At 38.6% G+C, this 23,287-nt stretch overlaps 1 protein-coding gene across 1 annotated transcript in view; it reads right to left on the bottom strand.

Annotated features, from left to right (window-relative positions):
- Window positions 1–5,713: 5,713 nt before the first annotated feature.
- Window positions 5,714–23,287, bottom strand: part of LOC306706044 (collagen alpha-1(XI) chain-like) — a gene marked incomplete at its 5' end in the record, with an annotated part of 71,747 nt that continues 54,173 nt past the window's right edge. The window contains 22 exons of the mRNA XM_079172955.1: window positions 5,714–7,295; window positions 7,857–8,090; window positions 8,343–8,411; window positions 8,591–8,703; window positions 9,761–10,022; window positions 10,357–10,410; window positions 10,504–10,539; window positions 10,630–10,683; window positions 11,222–11,329; window positions 12,093–12,146; window positions 12,605–12,658; window positions 12,902–13,009; window positions 14,255–14,308; window positions 16,821–16,874; window positions 17,373–17,426; window positions 17,716–17,769; window positions 17,935–18,042; window positions 18,936–18,989; window positions 19,201–19,254; window positions 19,418–19,471; window positions 20,049–20,102; window positions 23,168–23,275. Coding sequence (XP_079029081.1) covers window positions 7,149–7,295; window positions 7,857–8,090; window positions 8,343–8,411; window positions 8,591–8,703; window positions 9,761–10,022; window positions 10,357–10,410; window positions 10,504–10,539; window positions 10,630–10,683; window positions 11,222–11,329; window positions 12,093–12,146; window positions 12,605–12,658; window positions 12,902–13,009; window positions 14,255–14,308; window positions 16,821–16,874; window positions 17,373–17,426; window positions 17,716–17,769; window positions 17,935–18,042; window positions 18,936–18,989; window positions 19,201–19,254; window positions 19,418–19,471; window positions 20,049–20,102; window positions 23,168–23,275 — 1,941 coding nt within the window. The 3' untranslated portion in view covers window positions 5,714–7,148. The remainder of the gene's footprint in view (window positions 7,296–7,856; window positions 8,091–8,342; window positions 8,412–8,590; window positions 8,704–9,760; window positions 10,023–10,356; window positions 10,411–10,503; window positions 10,540–10,629; window positions 10,684–11,221; window positions 11,330–12,092; window positions 12,147–12,604; window positions 12,659–12,901; window positions 13,010–14,254; window positions 14,309–16,820; window positions 16,875–17,372; window positions 17,427–17,715; window positions 17,770–17,934; window positions 18,043–18,935; window positions 18,990–19,200; window positions 19,255–19,417; window positions 19,472–20,048; window positions 20,103–23,167; window positions 23,276–23,287) is intronic.

Raw genomic sequence — 23,287 nt, 5'->3', positions numbered from 1 at the left:
GAACTACTTTTTTTTCTTTTTTTTTTTGAAAATGTAGTTCAGTTCAAGCTTACCTTTTAATGGTAGGCATATTATATGGCAGCCTATGTATGCAAAAAAAATGAATAAGTCAAATTTCCATTTCAAAAATATGATGAAAACAAAACCAAAACATATGGAGTCAAAATGTGAGAAAAATAAGTACATTTTTACTTACTTGGTCAAAATCGATTAAAGTTGAACCAACCAAACAGCTGGAGCTCCAATTGGCTAACTGCTATGTGTTAACAGGAGTCTGGCCAATCTCTCAACTTTTAGGCAGCAGGCTGCTTACACAGCTTTATATTGAAGCAATCATGAAATTGCGAGCAGACATAAGTCAATGAAATAGTGAAACAAAAAAAGTTACTATTTAAATTATTTCGTTTTTTTCCCTGGCAGAAAAATGAGCTTTTCTATATCTGGCCACCCAAAGACAACCTTGTTTTTATTGGAACTGCTCTATTACAGTAAGGTCTGTGGATAATCCAGGGTAAGAGGGGCACTGTGTCTGGAAATAGTTTGCATTCCATTTTTTAAATGACAATTTTCAATGCTGTGACCACTAGAAACAAAATCCTTTTTTGCATTTTGAATGAACCAACCATTTAAACAGGGGAAACACTCCTGATCACTAAGACCTCATTTCCGTATAGGAATCTTAACATCTGTCATATTACTGAAACAAATGACACAACAGTTTCTGTGGCGTAGTGCTGTTATAATGTTCCTCTCCGGCCAAAGCCATTAGTCACACTAATGTTACACTCATATGGCACAATATTTTCAGTGCATACAATAATTGAGACAAGGTGTTAAATAATGCGTGGAGTGCTCATTATGCATGCAAATAGAGTTCACAGTATGTGGAGGGGTAAGATGCACAGTTGTTTATTCAGCTTTGGTGCTCAAGCTGTTTTACTTCAATTAAGATCTACTGTAACAGAACACTGGTAATTTTATGTTTAAACATAAACCTTCAGACATTTTCATGTGTTTCAAGTAAGACTGGAAGAAAGTGCTCCAGGCTACTTTTGTTTGGCGTGTATCTTATTTCTCCTAACCAGTTTTCACACAGTTGTTAAAGAATGTTTTCTGCAGCATTTGAAGAAATGGCTTTGAGTATAGTGGGGACAAAACACCAGTGTCCTATAGGTTTATATTTCATGATTATGAGATGAACCCATCTATAAAAACTTTAGCGTTGCATCGACTAAGAGTCTTAAAAGCATCCATCATTAGTTTAGACGTTGTGCTAAAAATAGTCAGGTAATAGCAGATATAGCCCTTTTCAAATGGATATTCCTTTTGTTTACAACATTCTTGATTGGTATAGATAGATTTAATCTCGTCTCTAATATGTACCCGGAACATTCTTCACCTAAAGAGCTCTCGACTCGATCCATGGCTTCTATACTTTGATTGCCACTCAGACCTTCCCCTCGAGGATGTCCTCACAGGCTGCAGCAAGAGCCTGTCCTTGACAGCAGGAGTCACCTTTACCCTGATTGGAAGCCTTTTCACTTTGGTTTGCCAGTCCATTTTCCCCCCTTTTTCGAAGGAAATGGACACATTGTTCATCCTTTCTTTGTTTAGACGGTGGAAAGGCAGCAAAGGAGAGAGGAGGATGCAACTCTGTGTCAGCGTACGGGCACACATTTGGTTTCAGACATTTTAGCTTTCCTCTGGCCACGTCAGGCAACGCTAATGTGAGTGGGTAGTACAAACCACAGACCGGAGGAGTAGGGGTGTCTCCAGGCCCTCTCCAAATAGGAAGTCAGCAGCAGGTTGGGATGAGGTGATGGTTTGGGCAATGACTCACAGTACTGTTGGAGTGTTTCCCAGTGAAACTGTTTGAACAGGGAATACTTGAACTCAAGAAGTGTCTCTGACAGGAGGAGACCGAAGTTTCTTGGCGCACTAGAACAGTTTTTTTTTTCTTTTTTTTTTTTTCTCGTAAGCCATTGCCTGCATTCCTGATGAGATTCTCCCTAACAATAACAGTAGCTGCTGCTTGCTTTGTGGCTCAATCCAATTCAAATTTGTGATGACATATGATGAGCCAGGGGTATCTTTTACAGTTCAAATACACTTTCAATATTGCTACAAAGCATGTATTTACTGGAGTAGTGACAAAATAAACAAGAGACCACTGAAACATGTCTATGACTATCTGTCAATACAGGCTTTTATGGCGTTCCTCTCCAAATAGCTGAAAATTACATGGTTTTCGCAATTTTAAACAATTCATCTTCCTTTATCCAGGAAAATGTGCAATTGTTCTTTTTGTTCGTCTGTTTTTGACCCAGTATTTCTCCAGTACAACACAAGTCTTCTACTCCTGGTCATTAAGCAGTTCATCTGCTGAAGTTGTTAGAGGGAAAACGCTTTGCTCAATAGTAGCTTGATGTTCGTTGGCTTCCTAGTTTTGGAATTTACCGTACAGGTATTGCGAAGGTGAGCACACTTTGTTTTGCACCAGTTGACCAGAGAGGAGAACTCGTTCTTGTAAGCGGTCTCATCATGCCAAGAAATCAGTTCCACCAGAGTTGTATTATCAGCAAACGTGGTCATCTTTACAGTGCCCGTGTGAAATACAGTCTTTGGTGTATTGTGTAGAACAGTGGTAAGAAGACACACCCCTGACGGGCATCTGTGCTGATGGTCAAAGAGTTTGAACATCTATTGTTGTTCTGTCCAGTACAAAGTACACGACTCACAGACAAGACCAATGAAAAGTATCTATTACATAATTATGTTATACAAATTAGTTTATATCAAATAGCTAACTTTCTCGATTAGCTGCAGCTTCTAGCTAACATAATAGGATTGCCCGTGCACCCTACATCAGCTATACTGATGGATAAGTCCCGACACATGCCATCTGAACTATTTTACTCAATTTCTGGATGATACAAAGCGATAATCAGCACTCCACATTACATTTTTATTACATGCCTTATCAAGTATATCGCCTCCAGCCAACATTAGCTTGATAGTTCAAATTTGATATTTTATGAAACAAAACCAGCCAGGCTAAATGTTGAACAATTATGTAAATGTCTTACTAAAATACTGCTTGTGTTGAAATGCCAAAATATTGGTTTAATAGCTGATTGAGAGGCACAATTCATGTGAAGATAATGACATTTTTTTTTTTTTTTAGGGAGATTAAATAATAATACTTAACAATAGTAGAATACGTGTGCTTTGGTGGCATCTTTCTTTTGTTTGTTTGTTGTTTTGCTTTGTGGGCTTCTTTTGGTGTTGATTGTTTGTCTTTCCATGTTGTTTGTCTTTCAATGTTAGTCCTCAGACAAAGATGCAACTTTCCAGGTTGCTTTCTTGTCCTCTGGCTTTATTCATGCTGTGGTTCATGACATGATAATATTGAGTAATCTATGCATGTTGCCTAAACTGGGTGTCCTAACAGATTGGCTGTGACTAGCTTGGTTTAGGCATGAGTTTGGAGTGGATACGTTTAGAGTAAGCAAACATCCTCTCACTCTGTTGATTCTGCATCCATTTTCACCTAACAGCAAACCGTGTCATTATTCCTTCAGAGATGAAAAAACGTTACTCACTCATAGCCATATATGTGTCCACTATTGTACTTCTGAAAATAAATAGAAATGTTGATGTTTTTCACCACTAATATTGAGAGCACAATATAGCTTTTGTTATGTTGCACTGTGAGTCAGCTACAACCAAGGTCAAGTGAATCAAACTGATCCAAAGTGTAATAATCATGGTGTGATACGTTTTGTATGGTTATGACGTTATTGTGCCTCTGCTTCCAAATTGCTTTGTTTGAAAATGACTGTTGTAAGGATCCCTGTTCTGACAACTTCACATTAACCAACGGGACATAAATATTTCATGGCCGGCAACAGTAATGACACTTTATTACTGAAGCCTGCCATGACATGTTTATGGACTTGTTGTGATTGTAATTATGAGATTTCTAGAGTGTCTATGACATTGTTAATCTAATAATGGCTATACACATATAAAAGGTGTTTGAGCCTTAGAACAAGCCCTTTTACCATCAGCGGTATTTGTGTTGTCATGGTTGTTGGCAAAAGTCAGTGTTGAAAGCCATCATAATGAGGCTCTCGCTCATTTGGAATTGTTTTCCTCCCAAATGCAAACACTTAAATTAGTAGATTATTTACAGATTTGCCTCTTTTTTACACTAAAACCTAACCGTGAAACTTAATAAAATGAACTAGACACACCCAAGAACCTAAATGTTGAAAGGGTCACTCACTCACTCACAGGTAGGTGTCTGTAGTCACTCAAAACCCCTCACGGAATATGAATTTTCTTCAAAGCCAGTGGTGCAATTAGGAAGACAATCAGCCTGGGGATTGTTTTTGTCATCCTGTATTGGCACATAAGATCTCAGCATGCAATGTGTGACCATGCGTTTTGTGTTGATACAGTGTTTATACAGACTCAATTTGCTATAAATAAACATAGGATCATCTGTAAGTGAATGCAAAAGATTGCAGTGCGCATTTAACAAAGCACCGAATATTTATTTCATTTGTTATAGGTTGTCAACGTACTGTAATTACACAGGTTTGTGTAACGGCTCTGAAGTCTGGCTTTAAGTTAAAGAGCTGGAGATGCAAAATATGTCCTTTTGCTGATGTCACTCCCATTGCTAGATGTAAGTTAAAGTCATGTGATTCTGGCCCTACAAGGGCGAGGAGTAGTTTCCCCTGGTCAGCGACTTCATGACAGGGCCTAGATGCACTCTTCGTCTCCGGGCTTTAAGTGAATCTTCTCCGCAACAAAAGAAAACGCAGGTTTTTTGCTTTGCAGGGAGAGAAGTTAGGATGTTGGATCTCAGCATGTGGGTGTTAATATTAAACCTCTGACCCTGTCCTTCAGCGGGGAGTAGGTGTGTGTCTTGCGAGGAACCAGACAGGTCTGACCTCAAAGCCAAACCTCTGGTTGGATTCCCCAAAGTCATTCAGCATGACGTCGACAAGGAGCTACTCGACATTATGTTGAAAAATGATCATGAAAAATAATAGCATAACACGTCATAGTCAGAGTAGAGTATGTTGGAATCAAGCCATGTGTTTGACACCTGTAAGTATCTCATTTCACCTTATATCAAACATCTCCACAGTGTGTCTGTAAGTGGATAAATGGAAGTGAACTGAACCCTCTGGCATGACACAGTATGTTGTTGATTTGATCAGAACTGTCTCAGTAGAGTGAATGTTTTAGATGTTGTTGTACTCTGAATAGACTTATACGCTTACAGGGTTTCTCATACTCGCAGGTAGTTTTTTTCCGTAGTAACTTAAACCCCCTTACCGAATATCAACAATGTAAATCGATAGCTGGGCTAAAAAAAAATAAAACTATTTTCATTTTACTAGCCTGTGAAGATTTTTTTGTCTGTCATGTGCATTTTCCACAAAGCCAGTGGTGCAACTTGGAGCCTTATCAGCCTGTGGAGTGTTTTCATCATCCAGTGTTGGCACATACAATCTCAGCATGCTGTGCGTGACCATGCATTGAGTCTTGATGCAGTGTTTTTATCTACTCCAACTTGCTAAAAATAAATATAGGATAATCTGTAAGTGAATGCAAACGATTGCAGTGTGCATTTGCTCAAGCACCACATATTTATTTCCATTGTACATAGTTTGTAAACATACTATAATTACACAGGTTTGAAAGCGGCTCTGAAGTCAATGCTAATATAGCTTCCAAGCTGAAGAGGTGGAGATGCAAACAGATCTTGATCAAAGTAAAATCTGAGTCAGAGAAAGAAAGTGGAAGAGATCAAAGCACCTGAGCGCCGCAGAATCGGTCACATGAACCCAAACACTCCACCTAATCTTAAATGATCACGGGGAATGAAAGTAATATGTTCAAGGCAGGGCAGAATCACAATAGAGCACCAATTATCTCTGCACTCAAATACAGACATTCAACCCGACACTTTTCAGAATCCAGTTTTAATAATTTTGAATGAACAATTCAAGGCACAGGAAAACATTTTGTTTACAAATAAGAAAATCAACAGGGGGGTTTTTGGGAGGTATTTTGAAAAACAAACAAACAGTTTGACAAATTAACCTCCAAAAAAAGAAAAAAAAAGTTTCTTTGTTAGTTAGCCACTACAAATAATCAAACCTGATTGTGTTCTCAAGATATAAGCTCAGTTGAAGACAAGCCAAATATGTCCACATTTTTTAAATAGAAGCTGAGGTACAATATAACATCTCGGTGAGTGATTTTTTTTTCTTACAATATTTATATTAGGATCTCATTTTATTATGGCTTAATATCCTGATGGACATACTAACTGGTATGTCATGAAAAAAAAAATGCTTTTAGTTTTAAACGTCATGTTCCAGTTAGGTTATCTCTCACAAAAAAATCAGATGAAAGTCATATTATTTACACAAGGATTATTTGTTTTACTTACAAATTGGAATGTTTTCAAAAGACACATTTCTTGGCAAATTAGTTTTTAACACACATCCAATATATTCATTGGATTTATTTCTATATAGTTTACCAAATATTTATTTAAACTCTAAGAGCTGGGGCACATGCAAGTTTTTAGAGTGGATTCGGAAAGAAACAATATTATACACAATAATAATAATAATTACAGTTTTATCAAAAAGCACTTTTTTGTAGCACCTTGAGTGTTTTGTGATTCTGCACAAAAGCACCTCTGTGGTTGTATTCAGAGCAGCACCTGGAGCATCCAGAGAGGGAGGCATGGTGGGAGGCGAAGGACAAGGGAGGATGGGGCTTGGGTTTAGTGGATCCTCTCTTTGTTGCTAAAAGTGCGCAGCTATCCGCCACAGCATCAAATGTCCTTTTCCTGATGTCGCTCCCATTACTGCATGTAAGTTAAAGTCATGTGATTCTGGCCCTACAAGGGCGAGGAGTAGTTTCCCCTGGTCAGCGACTTCATGACAGGGCCTAGATGCACTCTTCGTCTCCGGGCTTGAGTCGATCTTCTCGGCAACAAAAGAAAACACAGGTTTTTTGCTTCGCAGGGAGAGAAGTTAGGATGTTGGATCTCAGCATGTGGGTGTTGATATTTACCCTCTGACCCTGTCCTTCAGCGGGGAGTAGGTGTGTGTCTAGCCTAGGAAACAGACAGGGCCGACCTCAAAGCCAAACCTCTGGTTGGATTCCCCAAAGTCATTCAGCATGATGTCAATGATTGGCAACTGGTCGATGCGGGGAGTGTTGATCTCCATCACCGACTTTGAATAGCCCTGCTTCAGCTGAGAACACAAAGGACAGACCGTTATTTAGTAAGGTGGTGCAGTAGTATTCACAATCTTTTAGGGGACTTTAATAATCATTCAAAGAAAAGAAATGTTTCTCTCCAGATTTTTCTGTAAAAAACATGTAGAAAATATAACAAAATAGGAATACTCTAGTACAACTACATTCCACCGTTGTTACCTTAAATACATTTAATAGTTTTTCCAACTCTAGGCAATACAGTTTTGAAGGATTCTGTTTATGCTCAATACTACTAATTACTAACTACTAATATTATTAACATCACATTTCATAAACATAATACATTTTTTTATGACTAAGACATAAATAAGGTTGAGAGTTGACCAGGGCGAAGGCATGTAAGTAAATAGTTACTCATCTAATCCTTTCAGCTACATACAAAGAAGAATTACATGTTTTCTAAACCAATATCAGACTCTACACTCTACAAACATTGTTGTATGACAGTCAGGCTTGTTTGTGAGGATGAGTGGGATTTCATGGGATTCAGAAGAAAAGTTTTTTTGCAAACTGAAAGTTAGATAATGAGTATTTACCGAGCAGCCGTCCATCAGAGGCTTGATGAAGGGATTATTGTCGTAAGACATCTCCTCATCGTTGGAGCCCAGGAAGCGCAGTGACTTGTCATAGTTGTCAGCCTTGGCGTCGTACCAGGCCACAGACTGATGGCAAATGTAGGTGAAGTTCTGCCGTGCCGAGGAGCTCAGCAGCTTCAGGAAGGTCATCTGCACTGTGTTGATGGTGTTTTCTGCCATGTCAACGTAGCTCAACTAGGGACAGAGAGAAGGGGAGAAGGATGGAGTGAGGAGGGGGTGAGGGATGGTTTGAAATAAAAGTTGGAGAGGAGGTAAATAGGAAAGAACGAGAAAGGTAAGGTAGGGAGATGTATGACAGAAAGGCAGTGTAGGAAAGCGAGAGAATGGTGGGAAAGAGTTACAGTAATTGAGACAAAGTGAAAATGGATGTGAACATCTACAGGTAGGTAATAGAAAAGAAAATAAGAAATTTAAAAGTGGACTCACAATTTTGCCTCGTTTAAATTCACTGAACCATGAACCTGGAGTCTCCTTGGGCCAGTTGGATATTCTAACCTATATGATAAGAAAAAGGTTAAATGACATCAGAGAACTTGAAAATGTTTCACTTTTGCAGTAGCTGTGCACAGATCTTAATTAAAATAGCTGCAAATAGCTCCTCCATGTTTTTTACACAACACACCATTTGTTTCAGGTCTGTATTTAACAGATGTTAACGTTTGCCTGTTACTTACTCCTGCGGATTTCTTATCTGGGTGGATGCACGTTTCTCCGCCTGCTGTGAAGTTACAAAACACTTTAATGGAGTCTCCGATACAGCCCTGGTTTGGATCAATCCAGTATTCACCTGCGAAAGAGAGAGAGAGAGAGAAACAGCCATGAGACAGAGCCAAGGCAGTGGTGAGAAGCACAGATTTATTTAATGTCCACATCATCACAGCTCAACTATTTGAAAATACATAATGTTTTATGTATGTCAGGTTTTGTGAACATGTCCACAAGGCGGTTAAAAACTGTTGTTTATTATTTCCAAAGTAATAGCTTTGGTTTACAGCTGCAATGAATCAATCATTTGATCAAAATGAATCGATCAGCAAATATGTATGTAAAATGCATTCATCATTCAGGTCGTTATTCAGTCAAAAATGACTAAAACTATACTTTACTATAAATGTTCAATATTGGTTGTGTTGCTGTATCAGTTGCTTCAATAAATAACAGAGTTCACCAAATTCTATCATATAATAATACAAAAACAAATTGCGACTCAAGAATATTGTGAAGGGAATCTTTAAAAATATTTAAAAAATGTGGTTAACCACACAGAAATAAAGGGGATGCGAATTTCTGCTTCAATCCAGCAAATAACATAATGAAAAGCTTTGCTGTAACAAAACATTTAAAACACTGTAAAAACCTGTAATAGTACAGCATTAGTACTTAAAATCACATTTAGTTCCCCTAATAGTGACATAAAACTTTACAATACATTTTTTTTCATATTTTTTGTGATATGTATTTAAAGAGAATATTAATTACAAATGAAGCAAATTCCTTTTTTTTTTAATCCAAAGGATTTCTCAACCCTGAGCAGTGCCTGTCGTCTTCCTTTCATACATCCCCAACAACCTCTAGAATTAAGTACCCGGAGAGGTGACACCCAGGACACAAAAGAACTTTAAAAATCACTTGCAGCCGCTTATAAAAGTGACAAAGATGAGTATTACAACGCTTTTCATCGACTTCTCTCCCGCTCGTCAGGATTTTGGCAGTAAGAGGACGCTTAAAGAGTTTCAAGTGACTAAATGAAACTCAAACTGTTGAAGTAGAGTACATGTTGTGACACTTGGCCACTACAACTATAGACCAAGTTCTACTGTTGATGCATTCTGTCTCTGTCCTACCATCTGGATAGTCCGGCTGGCTGAGGCGCAGGTCGTTGCAGGTCCTGGCAGGATTGTCTTGGGTGCCGATGGGGAACTTCATGCGCTCAATGTCCTGTTTGAGGTTGTTGAGGGATCCGAAGACATCCTCCATTCCCTCCATACCGACGCCATCTACGCCGTAGTCTGTTAATGCCTCGTCTCCCTGCATCTCAGCCTGCCGCCTGGTCTTTCTGGAAGCCTGCTGGATGGGCAGCGGCTGGATGATGTCACCAGGTGGACCCTGAAACGCGGAGGTTAATTAAGGTCAAGCACATAATTACTATTGATATACATATTTGTCAGGGGTTGGTCTCCATAGCATGTACAGCCTTTGTCAACTTAAACATCGGCTGTTGAATCAGTTATTTTCATGATTCATTGTTTAGTTAAAAATAGTGAAAGAAATGCCTTCAAATTTCCCCAAGGCCATTGATGCAACTAATTGTTTCTACTCTAGTGATTTAATCATAATGCTATAGTTAATGCATAGTTAATGCAGAGCATTTTTGGAGTATAATGTGGATAACAATAATGCTTGGTTGAAGCTATCTAAAGACAATAAACGGGTAACTTACAGGTGGGCCAGGTGGTCCAATCAGTCCATTGTCTCCCTTCTGACCTGCTGATCCCTGACAGAAGACAAAGTAACATGGTCATAATTAAAAACACATGACAGGTAATGTGAGGCTTAAAACATTGAAAAGAATGAAAACATAACTTACATATGATCCCTTTGAACCTTTCTGTCCTTGAGAGCCCTGTTTAAAACAAAATATTAAGAGATGAACAACAGCCACGATGAAAACAAGTTTGAAAAAAGTTTTGATTAATAAAAAAATGGAACTTACAGAAATACCAGGGGGACCAGGAGGGCCGAGAGGACCATGGGAACCACCAGCACCCTATAACACATAATAGATCACATTAGTCTAAATACAATATACAAATGTCTCGTTTAAGATACGATACTTGATGAATGTATTTGTCCAAAATGTCTTGCAGTTAGAGATATAATATATTAACATAAATGCAATACACAATATGACAAATGCATACAAAATTACAAATAAAATAAGAAAACATTCAATGCAAAATGGGCTCTATTGTTGTGCGTTACATAGGACAAAACTCTTCACACATGTATTAAGAACTTCGTTTCTGTTTAAATTATCTCGGAATCATTCATTTTGACACCAAAAATGTGTAAAACAATATTTTCATGCGATCACAAAATGTGTCATAAAATAATTAAAATGCAATATTTGTTTTTGTTCTTTATTCCCTTTTACTATATAGTGGTATTGTGGGAATATGACCTCTTAGTCTCAGAAAGTCACACTTTTAAGAATACATTTATGCAGCGCTATGACTTTATTATATTCACATTATAGTGGAGACGATGAGTATATTTTAATAAAGCATACTCTGCCTGACACTTACAGAATCACCCTTGCCACCGGCAGTACCCTGAGGTCCAGGCAATCCTCGGTCTCCCTTCTCTCCAGACTCACCAGGGGGTCCAATTAGACCGATAAGACCCGGATGACCCTGGAGCAGGCAGAGACGTAAATAAAGACGAAAAAGGGAGACAAAAGCATAGAAATACATTTTGAGAACAAAACAATATTTGTACTAATTACATATATGTATATGAAGCAACCTGTTACATTAGCCCTTCAATATTTATTCCAGTATATTTGCCCTCTCCACCTACTGTATTCATGTTTACAGACCTATAGACATTGCATGTTTTTGTTCCCTGTTGTATTTTCTCTTTTTACAGTCTTTCACCTACTTGTTCGTATATCATAGCTAAATGTTAAAGTTGAATTTCTGTTCATTAATCATCTGCAGAAAATGAAAGCAGTTTTTCAAAGCAAAACCAAAATGCATATTTTACCTTAAAGTTCAAGCACAATGTCTGGCCAGATGACCACAGTTCTACTCTTATTTCTGCCTATAAATAATTAGTGTGTTTATGGTGGTCGTCATCTTTAACAATGCTGGTCTGTCTCGGCACCTGCTGCTTGGCAGAGTTATGGTCTGACTACGGCATGCTGGCATTTTACCCAATGACCATTACAGCGATAATATTATTGGACTTATACATATTCATTCACTGCATTAAATCACTGTGTGAAAGCACAAAGCAGAAGCTTTCTTTATCCTTACAGGGATGGACTCAACAAAGAGATAGAGGCAATAGGCCCGGCCGTTTGCTTACTTTGGAAGCTGCAGATAAGGTGCATAAGCAGATATGAGAAAATACACAATAAAGCAATTTGAGATTAGCATCGCAATAATATCTTACCTTCTCTCCCTTCCATCCAGAGTCACCTTTCATACCAGGAAGTCCAGCGGGGCCCTGTGGAGAGAAAGAGTCAGTTTGTGAAGCATAACTAGCAGTGAAACGAATACACAACATTTTACAGAGACAGCCATCACCGATCTCTGCATTGGTGGTGAGTGACTCTTCTACATTCCTCCTGCAGAGGTATTGCAATACTTTAAGAGAGCAACCAAAGATTATTTCTACAATTACTCAATTTCATTTTGTTCATAAAATGGCGGATAATAGTTCAAATCAACTGTATAACATCAAATGTGATGTTTTGTCTAGCCTACAGTCAAAGAGTCATTCAGCTGACTCAGCTAAATTATTCAACTATCGAAATAGATAATTTTTCTGTAATGTTATGACACCAAAATCTGGTATTACCATTACATTTATTTTTTCCACAGAAGACCAATGTCCTTTAATGGCTAAACAGCAACATGAGACATTTTTAACAAGGAGTGAGCAGGTGGGAGAACATGTCTTACTAAAGGTCCAGGAGGGCCGTCTTGACCAGAAGCACCAGGCAGTCCTTGCTCACCCTGAAAATAAAGAGAAATGAATTACAGTATTTGGCTAATAACATGAAAATAATCTAATTACTAGATTTAAAAGATACTAAACTGTAAGAAGCAATACATGTTCAAAAAGTATCCATGATACTAACATTCATTGTCAACCATGTAATTTTCTCCATACAGATGAATTCAATAGATTCCATGTGTCATTCAAATGTGAAACCTGTGGCACAAAAAAGTTGCCGCTCTTTGGCAAAATGTACTCACAACAGGACCAGGAATTCCACGCAGTCCCTCAGGACCAGACTTTCCAGCAGGTCCCTGAGGTCCCACAGGTCCAGTTTTACCAACAGTACCCTCAGCACCAGCTTCTCCCTGTAAAACATCAGCACAAAATAACAGTTGGTCTGGGCACTTAAAGGTATTCTTTGGTTACAGTTGTCAGTAACAAACATGTTGAATGCATTTAAAAAAAACAAAAACCAGTACGTCCTTGTGCAGGAGATGCAAACAAAAGCAGGACTCTCTCTTAAAAACGTTGCTCCACAGTGAAACTAGTACTTCATACAGTATCTTCTTCACTGATGACAACAAGAACTTTATCCAACTTGATAATTAAAGCAATCCTGCAAACAGAAGCCAGATTGTTCAATATCTTGCAACGTTTTCCTTCCACACACAAAAAAAGAAAAACGCAGATTGGAAGGATTCGAGGATTTGAAACATCCCAACAGATCAAATGTTACCAGATCTCATCTGTTGTTTCTGAGCAGGAAAAGCAAGTTGTTATGTATTGAAGTTCCAGAGATGTCATATTGACTAGGGGAAGAGGAAGAAGGGATTAAATTGCTCTGACAACCAATTAGGCCTGGATTTAAAGTCGAGGATCACCGCTCAGGCTATGTCTTGTCTCCATCAAATCAACTCTAATCCTTTAACTCGATGTGGACAGAAAGTGCACTTTGTATATGTGTGTGTCTGTGTGAGGGATGGAGGACGACAAAGAACAAAAAGAACAAGCAAGGCTACGTCTGATAGTTATCAGCTTTTCTGTCGGTGCTTTTCTTTGAACCAACTGATTTACAGACACAATTTCTTTAAGGCATACAAAGACATTTGTTATTTGATGCTCTTCAACAGAGCAAAGGCAATGTTATGGATTTCAACAAAGCAATCAGATCTGCTAATAGTCTCAAGAAAACCCGCTGCTTCTTTGGTGAAAACAATTCTTACATTTTTACAGCTATACAGGATCTGCTGTGAACACAAATGTACACCTAAACAGGATATTATTGGAAAGGTTTTAAATCGATGTTACTATGGCCTTTATACTCATCTGTTGGACATCTATCCTTTCAGGCATTTCATGGGAGGAAAGAAAGGCAACCTAAAGGTTCCCTGAGGAGCTTTAGACCTCTCGTAGCACTATGGATGCAAAATCTTTTTTTAATGAATGGACCCGTTTCGCTGATCTCGTCTACAAGGACACGCATGCACACAATACACTGCAAGCTGGTTGACATGGATGTAAAGAATGTTGAAATCAAAATACTGATCCCTACATGTACAACTTCAACAGTTGATTGTAATTTGTAAAAGTCCAGACTGTTGACAACTTACCTTTGATCCCTTTTCTCCTTGTCTGCCCTCCTGACCTGCTGATCCAACCGGACCCTGAGGAAACAACCATACAAGTATAGTTTGCAATTACAGTTTGTACATTATTAAAAACATGAAAACAAATATCCAACTATATCATTGAATTAAAAAAAACAGATAATTATTCTCTAAAAGGGACATTTTCCAATATTTGCTGACAAGCAGTTGTTTCGTGTGCATACTAATTGTTCGGCTGATGCGTGCCCTGACCTTGAATCTTTACAAAGAGAGAGGGTTATGCAGGAGCAGGCAACATCAGTGCGAGCAAATTGCCCTACATTCCAAACATACTGGGCTAAAAGCACATCAGTATTTTCACCAAACAGCCTGCGGTCAAAACCTTGTAAGTGGACTGTCATTTGCCATTAGAAACCACGATCAAATAGACCCAACAAAAGCCACTGGTCTTCAATGTAGGTTATGAGCCCTGGCAACTGTGTATGTGCATTAGTGAAAGTGCATATGTGTGTGTGTGTGTGTGTGTGTGTGTGTGTGTGTGTGTGTGTGTGTGTGTGCGCGCGCGCGTGCATGCCCGTGCGTGCACGTGTGCTAATGTAGTCAAGCAGCACACATGCATCAATGAGCACCACACCTGAGTCAATTTCGACGAGATATTGGGAAAGAGACTAAACCCGAATTACCTTGGTGAAGGATGAAAAATCATATCGCAAAGTCCATTAATATGTTCTGTACCCTCTGTCACCTGGATAGTATCCCTTGGAATACAAATTGGGGGTCTAAAATGTGCTTACCTTAGCAACGTTTTTAAAATGTACCACGGAACAGTCCAAGCCTGCATTTTAATTTCAGCCACAGAATTGCATGAAAACAGGCAAACTAATGTGGCATGTTTATTTTTTGGACATTTTATGATAATGTCACTGTACTTTATCTACCCGCTGATCATCTTCTCTGCAGTACTGTACAGTATCTTACCACAAGCGTTGGTCATGACAAGCTTGAGAAATCAATGTGTTTCAGCCACAACAGAGGCAATATTTTCAAATCTCCAAAGTCAAGACAATTACAATGTTGATCAATTCAAAACCTATCGTCTTGTTCACTGGGGTTGAAGAAGTACTCAGATCCTTGACTTAAGTAAAAGCATCAATGCTGCATGGTTAAAATGCACCATTACAAGTAAAATCCCACTTCAGCTAAAGTACAGTATTATCAGCACAATGTACTTAAAGGTAAAAGTACTTCTTCTCCAGCAAAATGACCCCTATGTGTTATTGTAATATTGCATAATTAGATTGTTAATACAGTTTCATCATTACATAAGTAGAATGTTACTGTTATAGTTCAAAATGGAGCTAGTTTTATGTATCATATGTACAATATTTAGTTTAGTCCAGTGGTTGTTGACAGTGGGCCCCATCCAGTACTCTGAGAGGTTGTGCAATTATTACAGAGGAAACAATAGTCCCAAGACAATTATCTTTAATCTTTGCTTTATGTGAAATATTGAATAATTGTACCACTTTGGACCTCAAACTGTTATTTCAGCGAAACCATCTGAAAGGTTTAGGAGGGAAATATTTCTGCGATGTGACAGCTAACAATTGTTGAAATTGTGTTTTTTTAGGAGGCCACAGACCAATAAAGTTGGGAATCCCTGGTTTAATTTTTAGCAAACAGAGTAGTGTGTTATATCAGCTTATAGCGTGTTTTTAATGTAACATCTTAATCCAAACAAGTAACAACTTACTAAAGCTGTCAAATAAATGTATACTCCCTTCTGAAATGTGCCGTAGAAAGAAGCAAAACATTTAATTAAATAAAAATGAAAATGCTAAGTAAAGAACCTTAAATATGCACAGTGCTTGACACAATATATTTAGTTATTTTCTATCAATGTTTATTTATGATCCAAGCTGAAAACAATGACCATGATGCGCAGGACCTGTATTGTATTTGTACCGTGTACTGTACAATGACATTGCAGCTGGTTGTTACGGATGCTCTGGAGGACACGTTTACTGAACATCATCTCTGCTAAAGTACAACAAACTAAATTAATTTACTTTAAATATCAAAGTTTATATTCTCTCATGCCATATTGTGCCAGCCTTTCATACCCTACATTAATGGCATGTGTTATTGTTAATTGCAAAACATTATTACAGTAATTGGATTGCATTGTAAAAAATGCCATGCTAGAGAAATGAAATAATGTCAGCCCAAGTCTGATGTGACAGAAAGGGCATCGAGTGCCAGAAATTAAAGTGGCAAGTTAATTTCCTGACGTTAGCAACAGCAGACGTCTTACTGCTTTGCTTTCACATTACTGCGAGTCAAACTCACGATACATCAATACTCTCTGACAGTATCATCTCTGTCTGCAAATACTGGCGTTTCCAGACATTCTCAGAAGCTTAACTAAAGGGCACAATTTCCTATTAAACTAAAACTTAAAATCCAAACATACAATAGTGGGTAAGAGCATTGCGAATTTAAAAATAGAGAACATCTCAAGAGTGTAGCAGAAGTTTCGTCTCATGCATCATTTTGGAAATGTACTCACCCTTTTGCCTGGAGGTCCTGGTACTCCAGCCTCACCAGACGGACCTGCAGGGCCCTAAAGTAGAGAAGATAGAACATTTAAATACACTTCACAAAGATTGAAGAATTTTGTTTTATTATGAAATATCTACAATTTTACAAAAACTGATTTTTATAGAATTGAAAATATCGTTTTTTGGTCTTTTTCACACACGTTTCACCATATTGTTGCTACATAATGCTTCACTGTTAGCATGATCAAGTGAATTCCAACACAACTGAAATTAAAATGTGCAATAAACTGCAACATGATATCAAATGGTGCTGCTAGTTTTATTTGCATAATTTCCCTTAATGTACAAATTCTCAGATGTTTAATGTTTAACAAAACCCCAAATTAAATTACTTGATACTCAAAATGCTGCCAACTAAAGCTCCTCTACATTCTCAGGTTACTTCACAAATTAAAAAAAGTTATCTCGCTGTATTCTTGCACATGATTGTGTATATGGGAAATTAATTTTAGTGTTTGAATGTGACTGGCTGGATACTTTTCAGATGAGGTAAGACTTACAGGTTGCCCAGCATCTCCATCGTCTCCTTTGTCACCTGATAAACCGTCAAGACCCTAAAGCAAAATGCACAAATGACAACATTAGTCAGCTCTTGTACTGTAGTCACTGTATGTACTGAATGCTATTTCACATCACAGCTGGCTCTACATTAATGGCACATTCAATAAATTGACATACAAACAATAACAAAAACCTCCTTCACAAAATGGGAAAAATCAAGAATGTCATGTTAAAAAGAGAAAAACAAGAACTTATGGGTAATAAAGTTATGTATTGCTACTCACTAAATATACATAATAATAATAAATACAAGATTGACTGAGTAATAAATGTAGCACTTACAGCAGCACCAGCCTCTCCAGGGGGACCAGGGTCTCCTGGGAAGCCGACAGGACCCTGCAGACAGATCGAGACACAGAGAAGACTGAGCTTGACTCGGATATTTGACACTGCCTCAACAACTTGTCTGACAGCGGACAGCCCGACTGACTAATATGACACTGATTCTGCAGCTGACAGCTTTAATAATGCATCAGTCATGGCTGTGTGTGTGTGACATACAGGGTTGCCCTTGGGACCGTCATCTCCAGAGGGTCCGCGGGCACCGGCGGGTCCAGCAGCTCCAGGTGGGCCAGTTTCTCCCTTCTCACCATTTTCTCCTCTGGGTCCCTGAGGGAAAATGCATCACAAGCTTGTCACCATGAAGAACACATAAGGGCCATTCACACTTCTTAGACTTCTTAGACAATAGCATGCTAAATAAGGCACGAGACATATATGTTGTCAAATCTGTCTCTCCATCTGGCATTAAAACAAAAAAACTCAAAGTATTGTTCTTGCTGAAAAAAAAAGAAATCAAATAGTCCACAAACACTAAGTTTGACTAAGTCAACACTAAATAGTCGTATCATCTTATGTTTTGCTTTAGTAATAGCAGCAACAGTGTCTTTAAAGTGTTGGCTCTGACTAAGAGCCGCAATTGGAGCATAATTACAAACCCACAATCGTTAGTTGGCCCATTAGAGCAGAGAGCTTCTCAAGTCGATGCCAGCATGGCAGCTTTAAAATTGACCTCGATGTGAAATGCAACACTAGCTCTATCTGTCACCGTAAACAAATGCGTGGCAGCAGGCAGATACATCAATACCACCTGATGGACTAAGACTCAGGGATTGTGATTGGCGCATACCTATAACTAAGGTGAGGCCTCTCTGGTCTACACAATCAGTGCTTAGCCTGGATCAATGGCACTGCTCTGAATACCTTATCATGATTTATACAACTGGAAAGTAAAAAGCAGAGGCACTTTTGCAGGCAAAAACAGTACGCTGCATTATGAAATTGATATTGTGCTTATTATGTGGCACGAGATGCCCTTCCAAATTAATGTTAAATTCATTATGAGAAAGTGGGCTTCCTGTCATCTAGCACTAATTATGGTGACATGAAACACCACTGTTATTCTGAAAAACTCCAAGCTATTGTGTCACACAAAATAACTCTGAGCGTATTCTGACTTCATATCTGATATCATGAGTATTTTAGCATGATACTGTACTTACTCCGATACCAGGCTCTCCATGTGGTCCTGGGTTGCCAGCTTCACCGGTTTCTCCCTATTACATGACAGTAAACATGTGGATTATCACACCAGATAGTGTTATCAGGTGGACAACTTTTTGTTTGTATCTTCTACTTTAATGTCAAACACACAAACTGTGCATGGTAGTAAAATGGCTGCTTCCTTCAGGAGCACAAAGACAAAACAAAACACAGGAAATACAAGGAATGTACTTAACAAGTACTTCCACAATCAGCTGCTCTTACCTTCTCACCAACACCTCCCATTGGACCAATGCCACCAAGAGGGCCTTGAGCACCCTGTGGATAAATCATAATGAGGATACTTAGCGATTATCCAAAGAAAGCAAGATTCATAAAACAGAAGTGTGTGCTTTTTTAACAAACTTTGTTTCTATTATTCTGAGTATAACTGATGCCTTTAAAAATAAAAAATAAATAAATGAAAAACAAACAAACTTACATTGGCTCCGCTTGAACCCTGAGGACCTCTGGGGCCAGGAGGACCATGTGGACCCTGTCAGCACAGATAGAAGTTATGTACACTATAGTAGTATTGACAATAATTGTTTTCTTTATAATGCACAAGGCAAGCCTAACATATGCTCAACATTACAAAACATAAAAAAAGCAATTCAAAAGAATCACTTGGTGCTACAGTACAAGTGTTTTTTTTTCAATTGGGTATCAAAACCTGAATCAAAATTATTCACAAATTACTTGTGTGCAAGAAATGTACAAATATACAAAAACTAAATACATCTAAGTTTACAGGGAATTAAGAAAGCAGAACAGAATACAACTAAACATTTGGGAAACATGCATCCCCCAAACCAAATCTACAAAACTGGTAGAGAACAAAAACATACTGCATGGAAACAAAGCATGCAAAGTTTTCACCAGTAGAAATGTTTGTGTCAGTACATCTTCCACAGACTTCAAAAAACTTGCCAAGTGGCTCGAGGAGTCGCTAAACTCAGCCACGAGCTAAAACTTCAGAGCAATCAACACAATTGCCCCTCCTCTCCAGGTCGTACGTGAATACAATGCGAATCGCTGCAACAGAGAAAAGTCACTGACAGAGCTGCACTCACCATTGCTCCAACGTCTCCATTCTCTCCCTTCTCACCAGGAGGGCCGGGCAAACCCTGCAAAGAAGACAAATACTCTTCAGGACAAAGAAAAGGGTCAGAAAAACATTTTTGCTGCTCATTAACAGGTACTAACAGATGATGTGTATTGAACAGTGAGCTTTAGGATGCAGTGTGATGGAAAATGCATTAATACAAGCAGAAGAACCTCTGAGTGTAAACAGACAATTAGTCAAAAAGGACACCTATTGTAATTAAAGGGTATGGGAAGCTTGGGTATAATCAGCCTGTGTAAATTGCAGGGTGGGAGCTCCATCCATCTATGTCTGCTGGAAAGTGGAAACAAAGAGGACGGTGCAGGTGGTGCGTATTATCCAGTTTTGGGATTCAATCACGTTTGACTAAAACAGTTTGAATACAACTTGGGAAGGAGCCCTCATTTGCTATTGTAGCTTATTGTTGATCTGCATAATTGCAGTTATTATTTGTTGTGTTAAATAAGCTGCGATGATGGAGCACGCGTAATCAATAGGTGGGTGGAAAGCGGCAGTTATGATAAGTTACCGTGAAACTGAAATGACATGGATATCGATCATCGAGATCACACGTGTGTAGTTTCAGCCCATTTAGTTTGATTTAATGTACCTCTGGAATGACCGAGAAGGCTAATCTATAACAGATTCTGAACGGGACTTTAGTCACAGTAATGAAGCAGGGTAGTGAGAGTAGAAAAATTAAGCAGCAAACTATTTCATGCATTATGTTTGGATGTGATGAGCTCTTGATCAATGCTCAACTTGTTACGCTCTAATGTAAAATACAATGGATTAATTAGCAGGCCAGAAAGAAGAGGTGTATTGTGTGTAATATTAACATACACACAAATCCGCACACAACTACGCTTATTTGCTCATATATCAGAGCAAATAATAAACAAATGTTTACTTATGATTTGGCATTTCCTGGCCATGAACTATAAGGACACACTTGTGTAATAAAATCTGATATTAACTCTCCTCTTCATCCACATCTTAACCTCTTGATGTGAAGAATTCATCCACTCAGCGAGGACTCCATTATTCCACGGCAAACACAGCCCGAAATGATGGAAGCCTTTCAAAGCAAAGCCATTCGTTCCCCATAGTCAAAAATCATTAATGCTACAGATAATTGAATTGAAGGGCTGAACTCGCAGTGGTTGCTGCCATCTATTGAAGGGCAGCTTAGCCAAACATAATTAAAAGAGTGGAGATGGAGTGCATTATGCCCAATTAGAAGCCAATTGCACTTAATAACGACGCTATCTGGCCCTATTGACCAGCAGGGCTTCTCTCTAATGTCATTCTCCACAAGTCCTTGGGTAATTGACTTCCAGATATTCTAAAATGTGCCGTTTCTTTATTCATTGCCACCAATGCAAGTTTCTTCAACTTCAGCTCATTGGCTTTAAATGAGCCAATGCTCTGCCCTGTTGCTCTTCTTTTCCTCTGTTGCAGTTTTGAGGAGAAGGAAGCTGAACAGAGCAAAGTGGTATGGAGCAGAAGTCACGTTAAGCTTTGTCTTCATCTCAGTATTACATCTTTATGGGAGAATTTACTATATAGTTAATTTCCTAAAGTGAGACTATCACTGTTCTCCAAGTCACATACTTTTTCTTTTAACTTTTTACAGCAGTACATACTGCAGCTGTCCTTACAAAGTACTTTTGCATACAGTAGGTATTCAATTGCGACATACTACTTCATTATAACATTGTACCTTGAGCTTTGATCTTCTTGCTCAAATATCCACAGCGGACATATGTGTCGGTCTGACGAGCCAGAAAAGCATGCTGGCTTGCATACTGCAAAATGTAATTTTGGCAATAGTATGGTAGTATGTTTATCGGAACTCCAGTATGTAACTTTTGCTTAAATGCAAAAAGTGTCGGCACAAGAGACAGTTACACTACGTTCTCACTAGCATTTATTCACTATTATCTTGAAACAACAGTAAAAGTCTAGTAAAGTCAGTGAAATGACTCAGCAATATCCGTTACACAGTAATATCTACATAAAGTTTGCTGATATTAGTTAACATTAGCCCCCACTAGATACCTGTTATACAACACACTGAGTTGGGTTTTTATCTGCAAAACCCGGAGTGTATTGAATCAAGGAAGGGTGCAGTTTTATTTGTTATTGTTTTTTAGTTTTTGCAATTTGCAAGAGTAAGAATGAGATACCTCTCTCTCAAAATGTACTTACCGCTAGTACCATTTTCATACCAAAAATGGCTGCTAATACTCTATTCCAAGAAAAACACTTTCAACAAATCAATGAACGTCTACCATTAAACATAAGATAAATCGCCACAGATCAATGTTTGTTGAAGTGGAAAATAAAACAGGTTATTTATTGGTAAAAGCCCTAAAATATCACTCTTCTGCAAAGCATTTAATATGCATAGTTTGTGTTTGTATGGGCAGGGTGTAATGGTGGCTAGACAGAATATTTTTAGGGTCACAGGTTTGATACCTGACAAAGCAGATGTGTCCATCCTAGTATTCAAAGCATCCTGACTGCCTCTTTTCTCTAAACCCTCTAGGAAATGAATACTGTATGAGTATTGCCATCTGTCTATTATGAGACATATTTTCAAAAGATAAATGAATCCACACTATACATTGATTAAAATATCTGATTGAATACAGACAACCACAGGATGGTCTCTTATCTGTCCTGGCTGGGAGCACTGCAAGGAAGTGGTTTACTGCATGATAATGTGATGTAGTCTGAGTGGAAAACCAACGGCAGTCTCCACTCCACCATTAATGGAGCGGCAAAATGCCAAATGCCAAATGTTAGCAGTGGTGATGGATTTTGAGCACTGCCTATGCCATCCTGGAGGGGGGGGGGAGCATTGTTTGCCCAGGAGCAATGCAAAGTGTTATTAGGAGCCAAGGCTGCATTAATAAATTATGCTCTGTTTTGATGTAATGTAAATGATGTAAGGAGAGGTGAAATGTTGTCGGTTTAAGGGGTTTGGAGGGACTCGTTCTACTCCGCTTAGCTCTGAAAAAAGGGAAAACTATGTGTGTGTGTGTGTGTGTGTGTCTGTGTGTATAAAAGATGTAGACTTACCTGGAGTCCGATGGGTCCTGGTAGACCGGGGAATCCTCTGGCTCCCTCGTCTCCTTTCTGTCCAAACATTCCCTGCTGTCCTCTTGGTCCAGACTCACCATCGCTGCCCTGTAGGTGGTC

This window comes from Pholis gunnellus, assembly GCF_910591455.1.
Source record: "Pholis gunnellus genome assembly, chromosome: 14".
Taxonomy (NCBI): domain Eukaryota; kingdom Metazoa; phylum Chordata; class Actinopteri; order Perciformes; family Pholidae; genus Pholis; species Pholis gunnellus.
This window is presented reverse-complemented; position numbering and strand designations above follow the sequence as displayed.